The following is a 19,800-nucleotide window of genomic DNA, read 5'->3' as shown; positions in this document are numbered from 1 at the left end:
CGCTTCAGAACAAAACAATAAATGCTCACCAGTTTTACAATTTCAATGGCTAGGATTGAAGTTATTTTTTGTTAAGAGAGAGAGACCTGATGTAAGCACGTAGCCATTCATCAGCGTGCAAGTCTTCTGGACTCCACAAACTGTGATGACGGTGTCGAGATATTCGATATACTCCAATTTAAGGCAAACGATTCATATATTTCTTTTATGCGTAAGGATTGACGAGGATGGAAATGAAGGGTCCAGTACGCAAAATTTTGGGAGAATGACAAATTAGCCCAGATTACAAGTCTCATAGTACAGGGGAATCCATCCTGACCATGAATTGATATCAAATTCAAGGGCAAGATGTGGTTTATAGGGGGAGTGGGCTAACAGTAAGCGGGGGACTGGAATTCAGAATTCTGTAACGGATGTATTCGTACTTCACAAATTTTTCTTAGACTTGGGATGAGTTGATCATATCATGCATCAGCTCTAACAAATTCCAATGGTTTGATGTGGATATACGTGGCAATTGGCAATTGGGTTGGGTGGGTCGGATTTGGATTGGATCAACATCCTACGAGTTGATTTCGAGTTTAGTTGTCAAATGCTAAAACCTAATCGTAAATGTCTAGGTCAGGATTGACCCATGGGTCAATTTAGGTCATTCTAAAAAATAATCGAAATTTAAAAAAATAAAGAAAAACTATATATAAAATGCCAAAATTAAAAAAATTAATCTTAAAATTCCAAATATAAAATACAAAAAATTGAACATTTAACAATTTAAAAAGTAAAGACTAAATAGAAAAATTAAAGAGTGGAAACTTTTAATAATGCATAAATAGTCTTAATTAGACTTGACAATCAAATCAGCAGGTTGATTCATGACCCAACCCAGTTTTTTTCGGATTAAATCGAGTCGGGTCATTCTCATATTTAAGTAGCTAAATATGAGACCCTAACCCTGTTTTTTTGGATTGGATTGGTTCAGATTTGTACGTTGGGTCAATTTTTTGCCAGGTCTAAATGTGGAGGAAGAGCTTGCTTGTCGCATTGGTGAATGAGTTCATGCTGCATTATCCAACTAAAGAGCTCAAAGCATCACTCTGACCTTGCCATATTTTGTTTTATTTCTTGTCATTAATCATGGACAGAACTTTATATATACGCAATGGGAGAGCAATATCTGCCCGATCTCTCCAATTGAACTTCTTGAGAAGAGAGGAAAATGCTTGTTTTACATGGAACCACTGTCACCTATTTTGTCTAAGCTATGCACTATGTCCACGCATTTTAGATGGTGTTTGGAACGGTGAGATTTTGTTGGGACTGATTTTTAAGAAAAAATGTCCATGTTTTTAAGACCTATTTTTCATAAAAAAATGTTTTAATTTTATTTTGGAGTATTTCTGCCATATAGACGGTGAACAACACTATGTTGTTTGATAAGGTGATTTTCATCACCGTTTTTCATATATGCGCTAACAGGTAAGCACCACATAAGATACACGTAATCGTCAATCAATCAACCGTTGGGGGCAACAGTTCACTGATGCATGAAACGCCAAATTTAACATTTCATACATAGGTGGGGTCCCAATTTACAAGGAATGCCCACAGTTCAAGCATTTTTTCAAAAAACGGGTGAACCAAACAATCAAATATATTGATATTTGTTGAAACACCTATGTAGATCCAACATGGTACTGTTTTTCAGAAAAACGACCACAGTTCCAAACATCTCCTTAGTTAAATAGGGTGGTTCACACAATGGGTCAACTAATAGATATATTGCTTTTTCATTTCCTTTTTTAACGAATAATTATATTAAGCACTTACAAAGTCAGATCTGACTGAATGCAATTCTTCGTAAACATGACAACTAAAGATTAATTAGGATTTCATTATTATGATGGCATGTCTTCTATTCATGTGTGATCATTTCTAGTTTCTAAATTGGCATATAAGCCGTGTCTCAAAATATTATATGATACATTATAAATGACAAATATAATAGATAATATAATATTTTATTTTAAAATATATTTAAGTGTGGAAATAAATTGAGCTTTTTATGAGCCATTCGAGTTCGGATTGTAAAGCTCGCGTGCCTAATTGAAACTAATTGGGCCAGCAGTATGAACCGAAATTGGACTTACATTTCAGGCCTGAAGTTCAAGCTATATATAACCATTTTCATAGTAGATAACCCTGGCCCAGCCCAACCCAATCTATGACCAGGGAGTATGCCTACCCCGTGAAATATGCCCAAATTCCCAAAACCCTTTATTCCCTTTATCAGTACCCCACTGATACAATATGATATGCCTGTTGCCCGATATGGGCATATAGTATCAAAAGTTTAAACTTGGATTTTAAGTTGTTGAGTTGGAAAAAATAAGTAAGAAATTAAAGATCATATTGGGATAAGTTTCATGATTTGTGCATTTAAAACTCAACATCATGAAACCCTAATTTTGGACTCTATGCTTTCGGGCTTAAAAATGTTTTCTCTTTAGATTGTTATGTTTTTAAAAGTAATTCATAACAAACGCTTAAAATACTTACAAATTTTTGTTTTTCCCAGTCCAAAGCTCAAAAGCAAAATTTTAACCAAACAGTAATGCTCAGATTGGAAGGAGTATAAATGTAAATATGTACAGTGCAAATACATATAAAATACAAGGTCTTGCATTCTACATATTTGTACTTGTACTCCTTTCAAACTGTGCCTAAGGAAACATGCAAAGGGTAGGGATCGATATAGTTGATACGATTCCTAGAAAACTGTTAGAATAAAAATAATCCCCATTAGCAGTCGGATCTTTACTCTTCTGTCTTTATCACTTTACTAGCGGGGACCTGGGCGATGCAAAGTTATTGTTAATATCTAAAATTTTAATAATTCTATTTTTCATTTAATGTTGATTCATAGAAAATAATTGTTGTTAATTTAATATGAATAATTTTTTTTTAATAAATTTAGTTTTATTAATAATTTGTAGTGATTTTAATAATTGTTATTATTTTTAAATAAAATTTTGATTAACTTTAAATAAATAAAAATAATTACAAAAGGTAACATTTTTATTAATTTCACTAATAATTAGCAATTATATAGAAATGACAATGAGGTGGGTTCATGGTGAGGCACCCCATCCCTGTCCCTACACCATAGTCAAGACACTCTACCCCATCCTCACCTCGTCCCCAGTGCCAGGTAGGTCCAGGGCTAGGCAACCATTCCTCAATATCGGTTATCAAGCGAGTTCAGGGGCAAGGCACCCCACTCCTCATCAAGGATGGGGAATCCTCAAATTCCCTGCCCCGTCCCTAGTATTGGGTGGGTAAGGTAGATGTGTAAATCGGGTTGTGTTGTGCCAATACGACACCCGCATGCAGCCCGCACTGTGCTGTGTTGGCCCATGGGGCATCTCGGGCCGTGCCTCCCTCACCTATAATAATTTGGGGGGGGTCGGTTGGGCACAACCCACGACCCAAGCCTGCATGGGCCCATGTCGGGCTGGTCCATGGCCTTGGGTTAGGCCAAGGGGCCAAGCTATGAAATGTCCATTTTTAAAAAAAGTTGAGAAAGATGTTTAAATTTGTATTTTATATGATTTTTTATATATACAATTGTTTATATATACAAATTAGACCTATTCATGGGTCAAGTAGCCCTGATGGCCCAACCTAGCCTGACTTGTTATTTTTCAAGCTTTGACAAAATTTTAGGCCCATGGGCTTGAGCCCAGGCTTTCTCAAATAAACCTAGCCCGACACTATTATATATATAAAAAAGTACTTATGTTATAATATATATATATATATATATATATATATATATATATATATATATGCTTCTTAAATTATTAATAAATATCAATTCACTATCAGGAAATATAAATTAGTTTATTAATTTATTACTAAATTAATATAATATTAGTTTATAAAGATATATTTAAATTAAGACAATTTGTGTACAAATCGGGCTCCGGCCTTAGGCTTGAGATTCGGACTTTATATAAGGGTTGGCTCAAGCTCAAGATCTAGGCTCGATGGTTAGGCCGGGCTCAAGCTCGGGCTTGCACATTTTCTATTGATAAAGAGACTTGTGTTAATTATAAAACTATGATTTTTTAAAAAATAAAATTTTTATTTAATTTTAGTCTATTATAAAAAATATATAACATTTATATATATATTAATATAAATTTTTTATTTAAATATTATATAATACTATTTACCATATATACATATAACTTCCAAGTTGAGCTTATTAGGGGTTGTTTAGCTTGGGCCTTATCCGCTAAAGCCATCATTGGACTCCAAAAGTTTGATACCCAATTAAACTTGGAATCTAATTATCCCTTATAATGTGTGGGTATGGTGCATATCTCAGTTAGACCTAACTCAAAAGAAAATAGTTGCTTGAGCGTGCAAATTTATTGATCTAATCGGGTTAGGTTAAGTTATAAATGATTTGTTACTCTTTATTATTAATTATTATAATAATATAATTATTAAATTATTGAATTTTTTAAATTATAGTAATTTCTGGAAATTTTCATATTTTCAAAAGTATTGCTAATTTCTTGGTTAAAACTAATTAAATATAATTTTTTGGTAATTAAATATAACTTTTTTGTAATTAAATGTATTTTTCTACTATTTGTAGCTTAAATTACAATTACTGTTAATTATAATTTAAAAATAATTATTGTTAATTATTTTTAGATCTAATTAGGTTATGTTAAGTTATTGTTAGACCTAACTCAAAAGAAAATAGTTGCTTGAGCCTTCAAAATTATAGATCTAATCGGGTTAAGTTAAGTTATAAATGATTTGTTACTTTTTATTATTAATTATTAAAATATTGTAATTATTAAATTACTATATTTATTCAAAATACAGTAATTTTTGGAAATTATCATATTTTCAGAAATATTGCTAATTTCTTGGTTAAAACTAATTAAATGTAATTTTCTAGTAACTAAATATAACTCTTTGGTAATTAAATGTAATTTTCTACTATTTATAGCTTAAATTATAATTACTGTTAATTACAATTTAAAAATAACTATTATTAATTATTTTTACATCTAATTGGGTTAGGTGTAACTCAAAAGAAAATAGTTGCTTGAGCCTTCAAATTTATAGATCTAATCAGGTTTATTTAATTGTTGTACTTATATAAAATACAATAATTTCTGGAAATTAGCATTTTTTCAAAAATATTGATAATTTCTTAGCTAAAACTAATTAAATGTAATTTTCTGGTAATTAAATGTAATTTTATACTATTTATAGCTTAAATTATAATTATTGTTAATTACAGTTTAAAAATAATTATTGTTAAATATATTACAATTAATAATTAAAATACATATTTTTTTTCATTTTTATTTTGTATTTTTGCAATAAAATACAATTATTTTAATTTATATATTTTTGGTATTTTAATTAAGCTTTAGTTTTTTTATAATTTTTGGATTTTTAATTAATTTTTGGTGTTTTTTCATTATTATTCAATAATTTTTTTGCATATGAGTATTTTCAATAATTTTCACTATTTTCAGCATTTACTTTTTTATATTAGTCACTACAAAATTAATTTGCAATTGCTTTCAATAAAAATAAATTAAATAACTAAATAAATACCATAGTTAATAAAAGAATACATCTAATTTTCAATATTTTTCAATAATTCTGGCTTGGGTACTTTTAATAATTTTTGGTAATTTTTAATAATAAAGTACTATTATTTGTACTTTAATTATTTTGCGCAAATACTCTTATTAATATAAAATATTGTTAGTTTTGAATATTTTTTAATTATTTTTAGTATTTTAATTATGTTTATGTTTTTCAGATTTTTTGGATTTTTACTTAATTATTGGTATTTTTTCATTATTATTTAGTAATTTTTGCATATGAGTACTTTTTGCAATAAAAATACTATTAATAAAACAGCTTTTGAATTTTAAATTTTCTTTAATTTTTATCATTTTAATGAGTTAACTATGCACAAAAATGGTTTCAACTCATAAGTTATGTAATAATATTATTAAAACTATCAATTAATATTTAAATTTCTTATTTTTATTAGCATTTATTAAGTTTGATTTTTAAGTGGAATTGAAACACATTTTTAATATTTACTAAGTTTTGTTAATATTTATTTTTATTGAAAGTTTAGTGGATTTTTAAATTAATATATTTTTGATTGTTTATCCCAAGGTTTTTAAAACTGAACCGTACAATGAATCGATTAGGGGTCCAGTTCCCGTGCATCTCATGGGTCTGACCGTTCAAACCGAATGGACGGTCTGTTCTGACAAAAAATAAAATATTTTAAAAAATAAAAACCGGTCAAACTATTAAACGGTTCGACCGCTTGGGTCGATGGTTTGGTGACCAAATCAACAGTTTTGGGAGAAATAACAATTATGGGGTAAAACGGAACTGATCACATAACTGGTTCCTGTTTTTTCTGGTCCGACCATCCAATCCGGTCCAATTTTGGAAACCATGGTTTAACCTCAACATATTTATATTATTACTATTCTCTCTCTCTCTCTCTCTTTTAAATGTAATAATAAACATGCATTAAAATAAAAGGCTTTGAAAAACCCAAAGGTCTCTTTCTTAAATGTCTTTTTTAAATGTAATAATAACATGCATTAAAATAAGAGTCATTGGAAACCGAAAGGTCTTTCTAAGAGTGTGCAACTTTATTAATTTAATCAAGACAAGCAATGATTATTGTTTTATATATTTAAAACAAAAGAAAATAAGAAAAAACGCAAAAAATGAAGAAAATAGAGATTACAAGCAGTTTAAAAAAAAAAAAGTTGTTGTTGAATTTAAAGAACCTCATTTTTGTTTTTTTATTCAAAAACTCGCAAAACTTTAAGGGGTTGAAAAGTAATGTGATGTAAGGCGACGTGGATAACATAATTATAAGTATATAGATTTTCTTTTCTTGTTTTCAACTCTCTCTTGAAGGAGATGATGAGAATTGAGGAGCAAATTATCAAACTGATCAGCCGATAAAGACTTTATTCTTTTCTGTTCAAACTTTAAAATTGAACTATAATATATTATTATGATAGTAAAACTAAAAAACTTTCATGCATTATTGTAAACTTCACATACAAAGAAGCCACTGGTTAGAGTAATTTTTCCTTATTCGACTCGTGATTCATAGGTTTCTAACCTTTATTTAATATGAAAATACATTAAAATAGATACTTGGGTTGTTTATTTGGGAAGAACAGCCCAAAGTGTCTCTCTGTCTCTGGAAGAGGCTTTTTATTCTCATCGAACATGGCAAATATGTAAGCCTCAATAGGACCATTTGGCCTTCTGGGCGTACCTCCTTTCACATGCCGGATCAGGCCGTTCAAATAAGTCTGTGCATTGGCCGTGGTTGCTGCAGATTCACCAGCATTTGGCCAACCACTTTCAGATACGACAATCTTCACAGAGGGTCCGCCTGCCTTCTCAACAGCAGCATAGAAAGAATCCAACATGGCATCAAAAAGGTTCTGGTATCTGAACCGGCCATCAGTTACCACAGTCCCTGGTGCAGTAAACAAGGCATAATCAAGCCTAATAGAGCTGGGGTTTCCGATATAAGCGAAATAAGGATAGATATTAGCGCAGAGTGGTGACCCTTTTTCTGCTAAGAAGCCGATGATAGGCCACATGTATTGCAGATACTCAGCTCTGAAGACGGAATTGGAAGGAGGATAGGTTTTATCCAGGACTGCAGAGTAAGTAGCAGTTGTCACCTTCACTTGGTTTTGCAACCCAGCTGCTTCAACTGCCCTCTGAATGTTTCTCATGGCAGGGAGGACATATTGGAAATATTGGAGGTCGACTTCATTACCAACAGCAATATACTTGAAGTTGATAGTAGCTCTGTTGTCGACTATATTGCCATAGACGAAGTCATATGCCGGGGTTAAGTCGTTGCCTGCTATGCGTTGAAGGTCTTCGTTTGGGACGCCAAGCATTACTTCAATATTGGAGCCTTTGAGAGCCTGAAAAGTGGGTTGATGAGGCGCATAAAGTCTCATCTTGTTTATATCATTGGCTTTATACAGGGCCACAACTTCCTGTGGTGATGGTAAAGGGTCACCTAACAAACCGTTGCACACACCTATAGAATATGCACCTGCAAAAGATGATCGAGAACAATAAAATCTTAGTTTAGTTGTATGTAGTTTCAACACTAATTCTGGAGGTCTCAATAGAAACTTGAACACGAATCCTAACTCCCCCCCCCCCCCCCCCCCACTTAGAGTCCCAAGCGCTTGGGAGAAGCTTGTTGGAATTGAAGTCTTGGGTCGTGCAGATATTCTTGTTGTTGTGTTCAAGTTCTAACATAATAGGCCTTCATTACAACAATTAATAATTCTAGGTTATATGGGCTCATTGGAGTCATATATGCCCAGATCAAATCAGCCCCCCACAAGATTGCCCCTCACGGCATCCCACAGCACATCCTCATCATGTATTGGGAATATCTCCCGATGATGATATCATCTTTCTGATATTATCATTAGGAGATGTTCCCAATACATGGAAGAAATATGCTGTTGGGGGCTGATTTAAGCTCATATGTACCAGCTAGAGCTAGGCATGACTCCGCCTTATTCCCCACTTTTCTTCCAAGGGTGCAAGTCAGGTTGTGTTGGATTGGATTGGATTAGACTAAGGTAAGCCCCTGCCCCAATTCGATTTGTTAAACCCTAAAGTCACTTGGCCATTATTGAGTTTCTACGTACTTGGGTCGGCCTACATTCCTCACTTCTTTCTGCTCTAAATGAATTTTCTCACTCTCGGAATTAGATCTAGTTGGTTTGGAATTTAATTCGGAGTCCAATCCCCTAATCCCCACCTCATACAAAAACAAAAATACAAAAAATATCTGATAACTTTCATATATCAAATAAGAACTTAAGCTATGTTGGATTTATCAAAAATAAGAGAGAGACGGAGCGGAAGTTCTTAAGGCTCAGTTTGGAAGGGGTACAAATAAATGCATATAAAATAATTCAAAATATAAGGTTTTGCACTCTACATATTTATATTTGTACTCCTTCCAAACTGATCCTAAAGGAAACTTAGGATTCTACTTTTCTGGTTTGCAACCAAACATAGACTTAGGGTCCACAAGTTACAAGCACTTCTTTGATAATATTGATTAGACTAATCCATAATATAGAAGTCTAGAGGCATGGAGAGAGAGAGAGAAACCTGTAGCCATTAAATTTCAGTCGGAGATGTATTTATTGATTCCTGCTATACACCCAAGAAGAGCAAAAGCCTGGATGTATCTCGTTATGTAGCTTGCCACCATTTGGGCCCCTTTTATAGGGGAAGATGGGGTTTAAATTTAAGAGCATAAACAATTCGGATAACTGCTATTGTCTAATAATGAAAGACTAAAAAAAAAAAAACTCAAAAAACTTCACCTACTGTGTCCATTGACATGCATAGAATAAAACTATAAATGCAAGACTTCACATCTTCATCATCTTTCTTCAAACACAAAACGTTGCTGGTGGGTTGGTAGTTTGAGTTCGATACGCTGGGAATATGCTTATTGGATTGCTAAGCCCAAGCCCAACTACTAGATTGACCTTTTCTTTTCCTCCTTTTAATAAAGAGTAGGAAAATCTATGATGTGGAAAAAATCTTTCGCTTTATCAGAAAGAATTATATAATTCAGTAATGTAATATCAATTACATTGATTAGCTATTTATTAGCAATTAATGCATTCGCCCTTCGATTCTTCAAATATGGTGGGATCCATAAGATACGGTTCCAATTGTCTTCAACGTATCTTCGGGAAGCCAACGGATGATGATGATGATCCCATCTCATCAGTCCAAATCCCAATTGAAATCAACAGAGACCCGGCTCGACCGGTATGAGTGAGTCATGAGATAGTTGGACTTGTTGAACAATGGGCCTCCCCTTTGCTCGGTCCATCTTCGGGGTTAGAGATAGAGACAGCAATTAGTTTCATATTTTCGCATATGCGAAATACGTACCCAGCCCGTCGTAGCCTGTTGACCCATTCAATCGAAGCATTGATTAATTCATTAATACGTTTTCATCCAACCAAACAGGTCCATGTCCCACAATGTAACCCAAAATAATCATAGACAAAAGGAGTAACCCCAATACAACGTCTAGCCCATGGGAAATCTTCATCTGATCCCATTTGTTGTTTCTTCCCTACTTGATAATCCAAAGACTTTTAACCAGTGTGGAGGCAAACTAGCCATCCGATCGTTGACCACTTAAATACATGACTCCAAGGTTAATTAATAAAATGATCCTATCGATTCACTCCGTCCTCCACATGCGTAATAAAAACCTATTCAGATATCTCATCTAACAACAGCTTGAGGTTGAATGGTTTTTTAAGATGGTATAGGCTTGTATTTGTCCACATTTATTAAAGTCCATTGGGTTTTCGAATGAATGGGCATGTTATAAAATAAAAACCTAGTAAGAGCTAAACCTTTGAAATTGAACAATTCCTTAGGTTCAGTTTGGAAAGAGTATGAATACAAATTTATAGAGTGCAAAAACGTATTTGTATTCTTTGTATATGTTTGGCATCAATATTGTAGTTGTAGTACTGTTTTCTCTGCTGATGTGTGATTTGGAGCACCGTTTTCTCAGAAAATGGTGCATTTTTTTTGGTTTGGAATTGTTGCTGCAAGGTAGGACGTTTCCTGGAGCAACAACAACCTTTTCTTTTTGGTACCAATGCTCTAGGAAATGTTTTCTACACTTCTACCCATCATCCACTGCCACATCACTACCCTGTTGGCAGCAACGAGTTGCAGCTCTAGGAAACGCCAAATTTAGTGTTGCTTCAAGCCATGCCTCCCCGATTTTCAAGACATAGCTTAGAGCACCGTTTTCTATGGAAAAACAGTTCCAAACAAGAGGCTGTTTCCTGGAACACCGTTTTTTCTTACATAACGTTGCTGTAACACTATTTTCTAGAGCAACAATAACGGTTACAAAGAGACGTTTTACAAAGTATTCCTCCCTGTTTTGTTGAAGAAGTTTGAATATCGATGAAGTGACTTTGACAATTAACATCACCATGAAGATGCAGCATAATTCCAGGAAGAGAAATAAAGTTCCCTATCGATGATCACTTATCTACATGATATACATCCGCTAAAAATGAATGATTAACTCTGGATTATTTTGTGATCACTTATATAATCAGATTTTACTTCTTGTTTTTGATTATGAACTCATGAACTTTGACATATTTACAATGAGCACGGCCAACACTAAAGCTGTCTTGCCTACCCAACAATTGAATAATTTTGATCACCAAAAGAAATAATCCCAATTCTACGTTCTGCCCACGGGATATCTTCATTTTATCCACTTGCTTCTTCCCCGCTTCATAAGCCAAAAGACTTTTAAGCAGTGTAGAGGCATATACTTGTTAAATGAATTTGAGGCAGATGAAGTATTATGATATTATGTTTTTATTAACTTTAATAATTTTTATTAATTATAGCTATTTGATTTCAAATTCTATTATTATTATTATTATTATTGTTGTTGTTGTTGTTGTTGCATGTTGTGTATGACACGTTATGGGTTAATAAAAGTAGCAGAACCATTTTTGAAAATGGGTCAATACATACCTGTTTAACTTGTCTTCATTGTCTGAGTGATAAAACGGGTTTTACATTTTGGGCACTATGCACAATAAAGGTTTGAGCTCACAAAAACTATTAATTTTAATAATATTATTAATTAATTAAAAATGCATTAATATAGAGTTATCTAATAAAATAAAAAGAATAAACAAAACAAAATACAACATTGGAACATGGATTCTATTTGCAATATATCAAACTCATATTTAAATCATAACATTATTAAAACTATTAATTAATATTTTTTATATTTAAATTTCTTCTTTTTATTAGTGTTTATTTAGTTTGATTTTTAAGTGGAATTGAAATGCTTTTAATTTTTACTATGTTTTGCTAATATTTATTAGTTTTAAGTGGAAATTTAGTGGCTTTTTAAATTAATAATTTTAAAATAATATTTTTATTTTTGGTGTTTTATGTTTGATTGTTTAACCTCAACCTATAATATTATACTTTATTATGTTGACTTATTATTTTTGGTGCATGTTTCATTATTTGACTTATTAATATTTTATTTTATCATGTTGTATTACTATGCCCTCTCTCTCTCTTTTAAATGTAATAATAACATTTAAAATGTCTATCTTATTTTAAAAATAACATGCATTAAAATAGAGGCCTTGAAAAACCCAAAGTTCTCTCTCTCTTAATTGTCTCTTTTAAATGTAACAATAACATTTAAAAAGTCTTTTTTAAGAGGCATTGGAAAACCCCTTCTAATAGTTTGCAACTTTAGTAGAAATTTATGTGAGTGCCTACCATATGCAGACATTGCAAAAGCAAACACGGTCGCATTGATTTATGTGCATGCCTACCGTTAGGGGAAGCTTCATTTTAGCAATTCTTCAAATGGGTAGACATTTATTCACTGATTTACTAATGTGGTGCCTAGTGACGCTTAGTGGTGCCTATGTGTTTATTAACATTTAGTGAATAAATGCTCATGGTTCCAAACGCATAAAAAATGGTTTTGATCATTACCAATTTTTATTAGATATTATTAGAGAGTGTCTATTAAAAATTAGTCTTTTTAGATAGAGGCCTTGGCAAATGTGGGTAAAATATGAATTTCATCTTTCATCACAAAAATTAACAACAGTTTATTTCATAATTGTAGACAAACAACCTAACCTATTATCTTGATTCTTAAAACAACTAAATGGGTGTGAGTTTCTACAAAAAAAAAGAAAAAAAAAGAATGGGTTGTATGAGTATATAAAAATTAGAAAGAGAAAATTGATTTTTTTGAGAGAATTGTTCAAGTAGTATAATTCATTCATCCGAAAGAGAGAGATTTTAGAGTAATGCTAAGTGCATCGCTTTCAAGAATGAAAGGCGTCGGCGATGCACTTAGCATCTGCAGCATACCGTAATTATATTCATAGAAACATGCCCAAGCTTCAGCTTCTAAAAGCAAACACTGCTGGCACAGTGGCACTCATATTTTGATCCCAAATCATTAGATTCACTCCTGACTTCAGCTATTACTAACACTAACATCAAAATTTGTCCTGATGATATTGTGGACAGGTTTAGTGCAGCCTAATTCAGATGTAATTCCTCTGTTTCCATGAGTCAGGAATGGCCGCTCGATCAATCTTCAGATGGAATATGGAATCCATATGGAACGAGTAATTGTTGTAATTGGGTCGAAACACAACTGCTTAAAGATCAATTTGTTGCAAGTCCACCAATCTACGGCCTAGGCAAAAAGATGACCCGAAGCATTGAAGCATTCGCAGCCACCAATGTGCTAGCAACTCGCCAAAGCTTCTTTGGAGCATGAGGATCATAAAGCAGATTGAGGACCCAACCAACGAATTTCAGTTATACATCGGAAACATTTCCTGAATTTTATATTATTCTTTATAGGGAGATGTTGTTAATACATGGTGGGATGATTTTTTTTAAGAGATCAACAATTTCATCTGTACGTATAAAGCAAGTTATTGTCACCCAATCCATCTTATAATTGTTTGTGTAGCTGCATCATATAACAATCTAACTTCAATTAATCAAACCAACAAAAAAAAATCAAAGGACTCAGTTATTAAGGTAGAATTAGTGTATAATATTTCCCATTACTAGTTATGGGTTTCATGTACAATAATAGGGCTATCAATAGGCCAGATATTGGTCCAACCTGAGCCAGTGCTATGAGTCCATTTCGATTAGACGATGTTCAATTTAATCTGACGAATACTTTGAATAATTCTGGATTGGTACCATGGTTTTTAAAATCGATCCGGAGATTGAATCGGTCAAAGGTCTGGTTACAGGGTTGAATGATCCGATTGTTTGAACCGAATTTTCAGTTCATTTTGACAAAAAAATAAAAAACAGTCAAAACCGTTCGAATAATTAACCGTCCGGTTCAGCGGTTCGTTGACCAAAAGCAACGATTTTGGGGAAAAATCCGGTTTTTGGGAAAAACGGAACCGGTCACCGGTTCTCAGTTTTTCCAGTCTGGTCTAGTTTTGAAAACCATGACTGGTACAATTCAATGTCTAGACTTCCAATCTAATCAATTTGGTTTTAATTTGGATTGAGTCCAAGGCAAACCTGACTGTACTCTTTATCTTATGTCAATGGACTGGTTATTGATTTAAGGGAGAATGACTATTCAACCCACCTCAAAATTCTATGGTGGGATGAATCCTGACAGTGGACGATGCCAAATCCACGGGCAGGATGCAGTTTATAGAGGCTACTAATAGACTATGGGGGGCTGTAATTTCAGAATTCTGCAGTGGGCGTTTTCCATTGATTTAATCCCACCCAATTCAATAAATACTTTGGACAATTAAGACCGGACTGGTCCAATTCAATACCGTCTTAGTCTGTCCAACCTGTTGACATTGATTTTGATTTGGAGGGGTCCAACCCAAATCCAATCTGTTGACACTCCTAATGTGCAGAAAATGTTGCTCTTTCTCCATATCTCAATCAATGGCAAATAAAACTTTAAGTGCATGAATGCATGTTAAAAAATCCTTCAAAAGCATTCAACATAAACTAATCTAAAGAAATTTTACATATTAAGCTTGTGAATTTGAATTTCAATCCAAATACAATGTGCGAAACAAGTATTTGAGCCATATTAGAAGCTAGCTGTTTGACAGCAAATGAATGAGTTAGGCCCCATTTTGGTCTTTTCCTATTTGGTTGGAAAAAGATCTAGCCTCCAAAAGATGCCTCCCCAAAAAGACGAGTAAAACCCATTTTAAGCTATTTTCGGAAAGCTCCAAACAGAGTTTTTCGAATTTTTTCATCATTTCTTCACGCAGAAAGACGCGCCTTAATCAAATTGACTCAGTTGGTAAGGTCTCTAGCTGGCTGTAGAAGAGATTTAGATCAATTACTGCCTCCACTTAGGGTTGGAGGGTTATGGATATGGGGATGAACTCCCAAGAAAAAAAATTGAATGACTTATTTCCATTCAGCTATCCTATAACCCATCACAACTTCGAGTCCTAATCAACTGCCAACAAAATACATTCCAACAGCCTACCAACATCATCTAACATCGCACATCCCATACATGGCGGATCCCACTTTTATACTGGGTCCCCAGTTTCAGTGAGATATGCGTGGTAGATCAAATTGGTAGGTGGTTGGAACATGTTTTCTTGGCAGGAGATACCAACTCTATTAATTTTTGGATTTCCTACCCACAGAACACTGCACTAAAAAAAGTGTTGACTTTGGTAGGAAGAAATCAATTCCAGAAACTGGACTGTTATCAGTAGGGGTGCAACCTTGGGCCAACCTGACATTGACCCCACCCATGAATTGGCATCAAATCTGAGCTGGCACCCACCCTAACTGTACATTGAGCCTAAAAATTCTGACCTTGGGCTGAACCATTATTCTCCAAAAAAAACCCATAATTGTATATAGGCTGAGTTGGGCGTTTGGTTTTCCGGCTGGGTCTGGGACCAAAAATTTTGTTGGTTTTAATTTTCATGTTGGGCTTGGACCTCACCGTTAAATAGCTTGACCCAATTCAACTATGTACATATAAGGGTGTGAATGGACCGGTTTTGGATTGGACCCCGTCTAGTCCAAAATCAATTTGGATGGATTGGATGGACCAACAAGACATTGGATTGGACCAATCCGGTTCAAAATATTTATTAGATTGGATTGGAATTGGTTCGTCCGTAACAAATTTATGTTGGATTAAGCCAATATCTGGTCTATTGATATAAGATAAGAATATATGTCAATGGACCGGGTTCGGGTTGAAACCAATCTAAATCAAAATGAATTTGAACAGATTGGATGGTCTAGACATTGAATTGGAGGTCCAAATTGGTCCAAAACATTAATCGGATTGGACTGGACCTGGTCCATTTATAATCGACTCACATTGGACTGGATCAGGTTGGACCAAATCTAGTCCAATTGACACCCCTATGAACATACACGTATGTATATATAGAAATATATTTACATTCATATATGCATATATGTATTTTTTTTTGATTAATCATATATAAATACATAAACGTATATAAAGATACATTTATATCAAATTTTAGTGCATACTCATTAAATAAGTTGGACCAACACAGGGCCGAGCTCAACCTGAGTATATCAAATTTCAGTACAGGCTAAGATAAAACAAGGTTGGATACAGTTTGGGCTTGGGCCAGGCTCTGGCATTAGGTCAGGTTTTAAGGATTGGGCCTCGGTTGAACTTAAACCTGGCCCAGCCCAAGGTTCAAAATATTGATAGGTATTGGCCCGTATTGTTCGATACATATCATGCTAGTGGCTTTCTGATACGCCCCTACAAAGATTGTATCGGGTCAGCCACTGATTCAGAGAATAGCCAAAAACCGATTTGAAAAAAAAAATAAGTAAAACATAAAGTATCGATATTTAGAACCTTGCCCAGACTACCCGACTTGCAGCCCTAGTGATCAGGTACGTGGAGGGAAGATCAGCCCTAGGCATCTCCATGAGTTTTGGACACATTAATTATTTGAAACCATTAATTGTGTGGAGGGGTCACTCACTAGTTTTTAGTATAGATTTTTCTTGTTCTTCGACTCTTATTTTAAAGATGAGGAGCAAATTATCGAACTGATTTGCAAATAAAAATCATAATCTATCATTGCAGTAGGGATAGAAAATCAACAATTAGAAACCTCTTTTATTCAAACTTTACAATTGAATTACAATTTATTGCTTGTAATAGTAAAAACTTTGATTATGACATATCTTATACAGAACACAAAGGTAAAAGTAAAACAGCTACTGGCTAGAGTCATTAATTTTTCCATATTCCATGCACTCGTGATTCCTATGTGTCTAACCTTTATTTAATATGAAAATACATTAGAACAGAAACTACTCTTTGTCACGTTCAAGGTTGAACCATCGTTGTTAACTGAAACTAATTTGGTACTTGGGATTTTGATTTGGGTTGAAAAGCCCATAGTGTCTTTCTGTTGTCATTGCCTCTGTCTCTGTCTTTAGAGGAGGCTTTTCATTCTCATCGAACATGGCAAATATGTAGGCCTCAATAGGACCATTTGGCCTTCTGGGAGTACCCCCCTTCACATGTTGGATCAATCCGTTCAAATAAGTCTGTGCATTGGCCGTGGTTGCTGCAGATTCACCAGCATTTGGCCAACCAGTTTCAGATACGACAATCTTCACAGATCCCCCGCCTTCCTTCTCAACGGCAGCATAGAAAGAATCCAACAAAGCATCAAAAAGGTTGTGGTAGTTCAACTGGTCATCAGATACCACAGCTTCTGGAGCAGTAAACAAGGCATAATCAAGCCTAATAGAGCTGGGGTTTCCGATATAAGCGAAATAAGGATAGATATTAGCGCAGAGTGGTGACCCTTTTTCTGCTAAGAAGCCAATGATGGGTCGCATGAATTGCAGATACTCGGATCGGAAGACGGAATTGGAAGGAGGATAAGTTTTATCCAGGACTCCAGAGTGAGTGGCTGTTGTCACCTTCACTCGGTCTTGTAACCCAGCTGTTTCAACTGCGCTCTGGATGTTTTTCATGGCAGGGAGGACATATTGGAAATATTTGAGGTCGACTTCATTACCAACTAGAATATAGTTGAAATTGATAGTATCTTTATTGGCTACCACATTGCCATATACAAAGTCATAGGCCGGGGTTAGGTCGCTGCCTGCGATACGTTGAAGGTCTTGGTTTGGGACGCCCAGCATTACTTCAATGTTGGAGCCTTTCAGGGCCTGAAAAGCCTCTTGATTTGGAGCATAAACTCTCATCCTCTGTATATTATTGGCTTCATAGAGAGCCACAACTTCACTTTTCGATGGCAAATTATTACCCAACATTCCGTAGCACACACCTATCCTTTGCGCACCTGCTGCAGAAGATAGAGAAAAACCGAGTCTTAACTGTAGTTTCAACACTACCTTAATTTGGAGGTCCTAATAGAAACTTTAACAAGAAACCTAGCTCCCCTCTTAGAGACCGTTTGGGTGGGCTTCAGCATTGATTTAGCTGCAATAACTGAGCCACTTTTGAGAAGCTAGATTCAGCGCAGAGCCAATTTCTTGGCTCTTGTTAATGTACTTTTAGCTTCATAGCTAGTGTTTTTTTTCAAACACGACTTCAATTCATGGCTTCATTTGAGGTCTACCTTACAACATGAGAAATTTATGCCACCCAAACGGGCTTATGGCGGATGTAAAGTTTCAGGTTGAAATTAATGTTTTGGATCTTCTAGATATCCTTGTGTTAAAGTTTTCACATAATAGGGCCTTCATTACACTAATTGTTCCTTGAGGAACAATTTTATATGGTATATGGGCCCATTGCACTTATATATGGCTTAGCTAACATAATCAAATCATTGAAATGATTCAATGGTCAACCGAGACCGTGGTCCTTGTAACCAACCCTAAGTTGTTGGGCTTAAATTTTCACATCTTCAAAGTATTTTAAGATTTTTCCCAAGACAAAATTGGTTATAAGGTTGGTTTTTTGAATTGGTCAGGGAAACATAAACCAGCCTGAGTAGGGGTTATATGACCACCCTTTAATTCAATGGGTTATATGGCCAACTGCAAACAGCCTTGGTTTAATTCGCAGCAGGTCTGTGGTAGCCTTTGGTCAGAATATTGAATGATCTGCTTTTTTGGTTGGATAACTTTACACAATGGTGAGGCCAAATGTGTAACCATAAGTCCACAGTTCGCATTCCTTATCTTAAGGATTTGTTGTTTCCTTTTTAATTGCGAAAAAGGAATTAAATCCTTACAATAAGGAATGCCAAATGCAGTCTTAGAACACATAGTTGATTCTATTCTATACCTTAGAGATGCTTGAAAAAAAAAAAGAAAACTAATATAAAGCTTTTAGATTATCAATTAGCTAGAAGAAAAGGAGAATAATTGAAGGTGGCTACACGAGTTTATAGAATGGGAAAGAGGCCCACAGTGGAGGCCATTACTAAACAGAATAAAGAGGGTTATGAATTAATAGAGAGAGAGATACCTGTGATGTTTGAGATAGCCATTAGAAGCACAAAAAAGAGCATTGTAGCTGTAGCCACAGAAGGGCCATTGCTTCTTTCTGCATAGAACTTATCCATGATGAATAACAAGTAGAAAAGGAGATTAAGAACTTAGAGCTGAAATTTTGATATGCTATCAATCCATCTGGTGTATGTCCATTTTATAGGAATCGATGGAGCTGAAATCCTTTTAGGTGGTTAGACGTGGAACTTGGGAGAACCATAACACCACCTAATTAATATATATATATATATTTTTTTATAAGCTTTAGTTAATTAATGATTTCGTAAGTAAGCAGCCACCTTCTTCGGCAACCGCATGGAAACTCACATATAAATACATTCTCTCTCTTTCTCTCTGGGACGGGAAATTGGTCAACGTCACCATGAGTTAAAATCAAAGTCAAGAGAGACCCAGCTTGCCCGAGTGAATCATGAGATAGTTAGACTTCTATAACAATGAGTCAATGACCTTCCCCTTTAATCATATATTGTCCCATCTTTGGGGTTAGAGATTGACCCAATCAATAGAAGCGTTGATTAATTTATTAATACGTTTTCATCAAACCAAACG

At 34.4% G+C, this 19,800-nt stretch overlaps 2 protein-coding genes across 3 annotated transcripts; both read right to left on the bottom strand.

The window, feature by feature from the left end:
* Window positions 1–7,171: 7,171 nt before the first annotated feature.
* LOC104608900 (glucan endo-1,3-beta-glucosidase-like) lies at window positions 7,172–9,265 on the bottom strand. Its single transcript, XM_010275028.2, has 2 exons — window positions 9,256–9,265; window positions 7,172–8,170 (listed from the first exon to the last, which is right to left on the bottom strand). Exons 1-2 carry the CDS (start codon window positions 9,263–9,265, stop codon window positions 7,230–7,232), a joined length of 951 nt encoding a protein of 316 aa, XP_010273330.1. The 3' UTR covers window positions 7,172–7,229.
* Window positions 9,266–16,846: 7,581 nt separating this feature from the next.
* On the bottom strand, window positions 16,847–19,425 carry LOC104608901 (glucan endo-1,3-beta-glucosidase-like). Of its 2 annotated transcripts, none has more exons than XM_010275029.3 (2): window positions 19,208–19,425; window positions 16,847–18,074 (listed from the first exon to the last, which is right to left on the bottom strand). In XM_010275029.3, exons 1-2 carry the CDS (start codon window positions 19,302–19,304, stop codon window positions 17,101–17,103), a joined length of 1,071 nt encoding a protein of 356 aa, XP_010273331.1. In that variant the 5' UTR covers window positions 19,305–19,425; the 3' UTR covers window positions 16,847–17,100. The 2 variants fall into 2 exon arrangements, with proteins under 2 accessions (XP_010273331.1, XP_010273332.1); XM_010275030.3 differs by having other exon boundaries at window positions 16,847–18,071.
* Between the last annotated feature and the right edge of the window lie 375 nt (window positions 19,426–19,800).

Source organism: Nelumbo nucifera, chromosome 7 (assembly GCF_055504915.1).
Source record: "Nelumbo nucifera cultivar China Antique chromosome 7, China Antique-T2T, whole genome shotgun sequence".
NCBI classification, from domain to species: domain Eukaryota; kingdom Viridiplantae; phylum Streptophyta; class Magnoliopsida; order Proteales; family Nelumbonaceae; genus Nelumbo; species Nelumbo nucifera.
The sequence above is the reverse complement of the archived record's forward strand: the minus strand, read 5'-3'. Positions and strand labels throughout refer to the sequence as shown.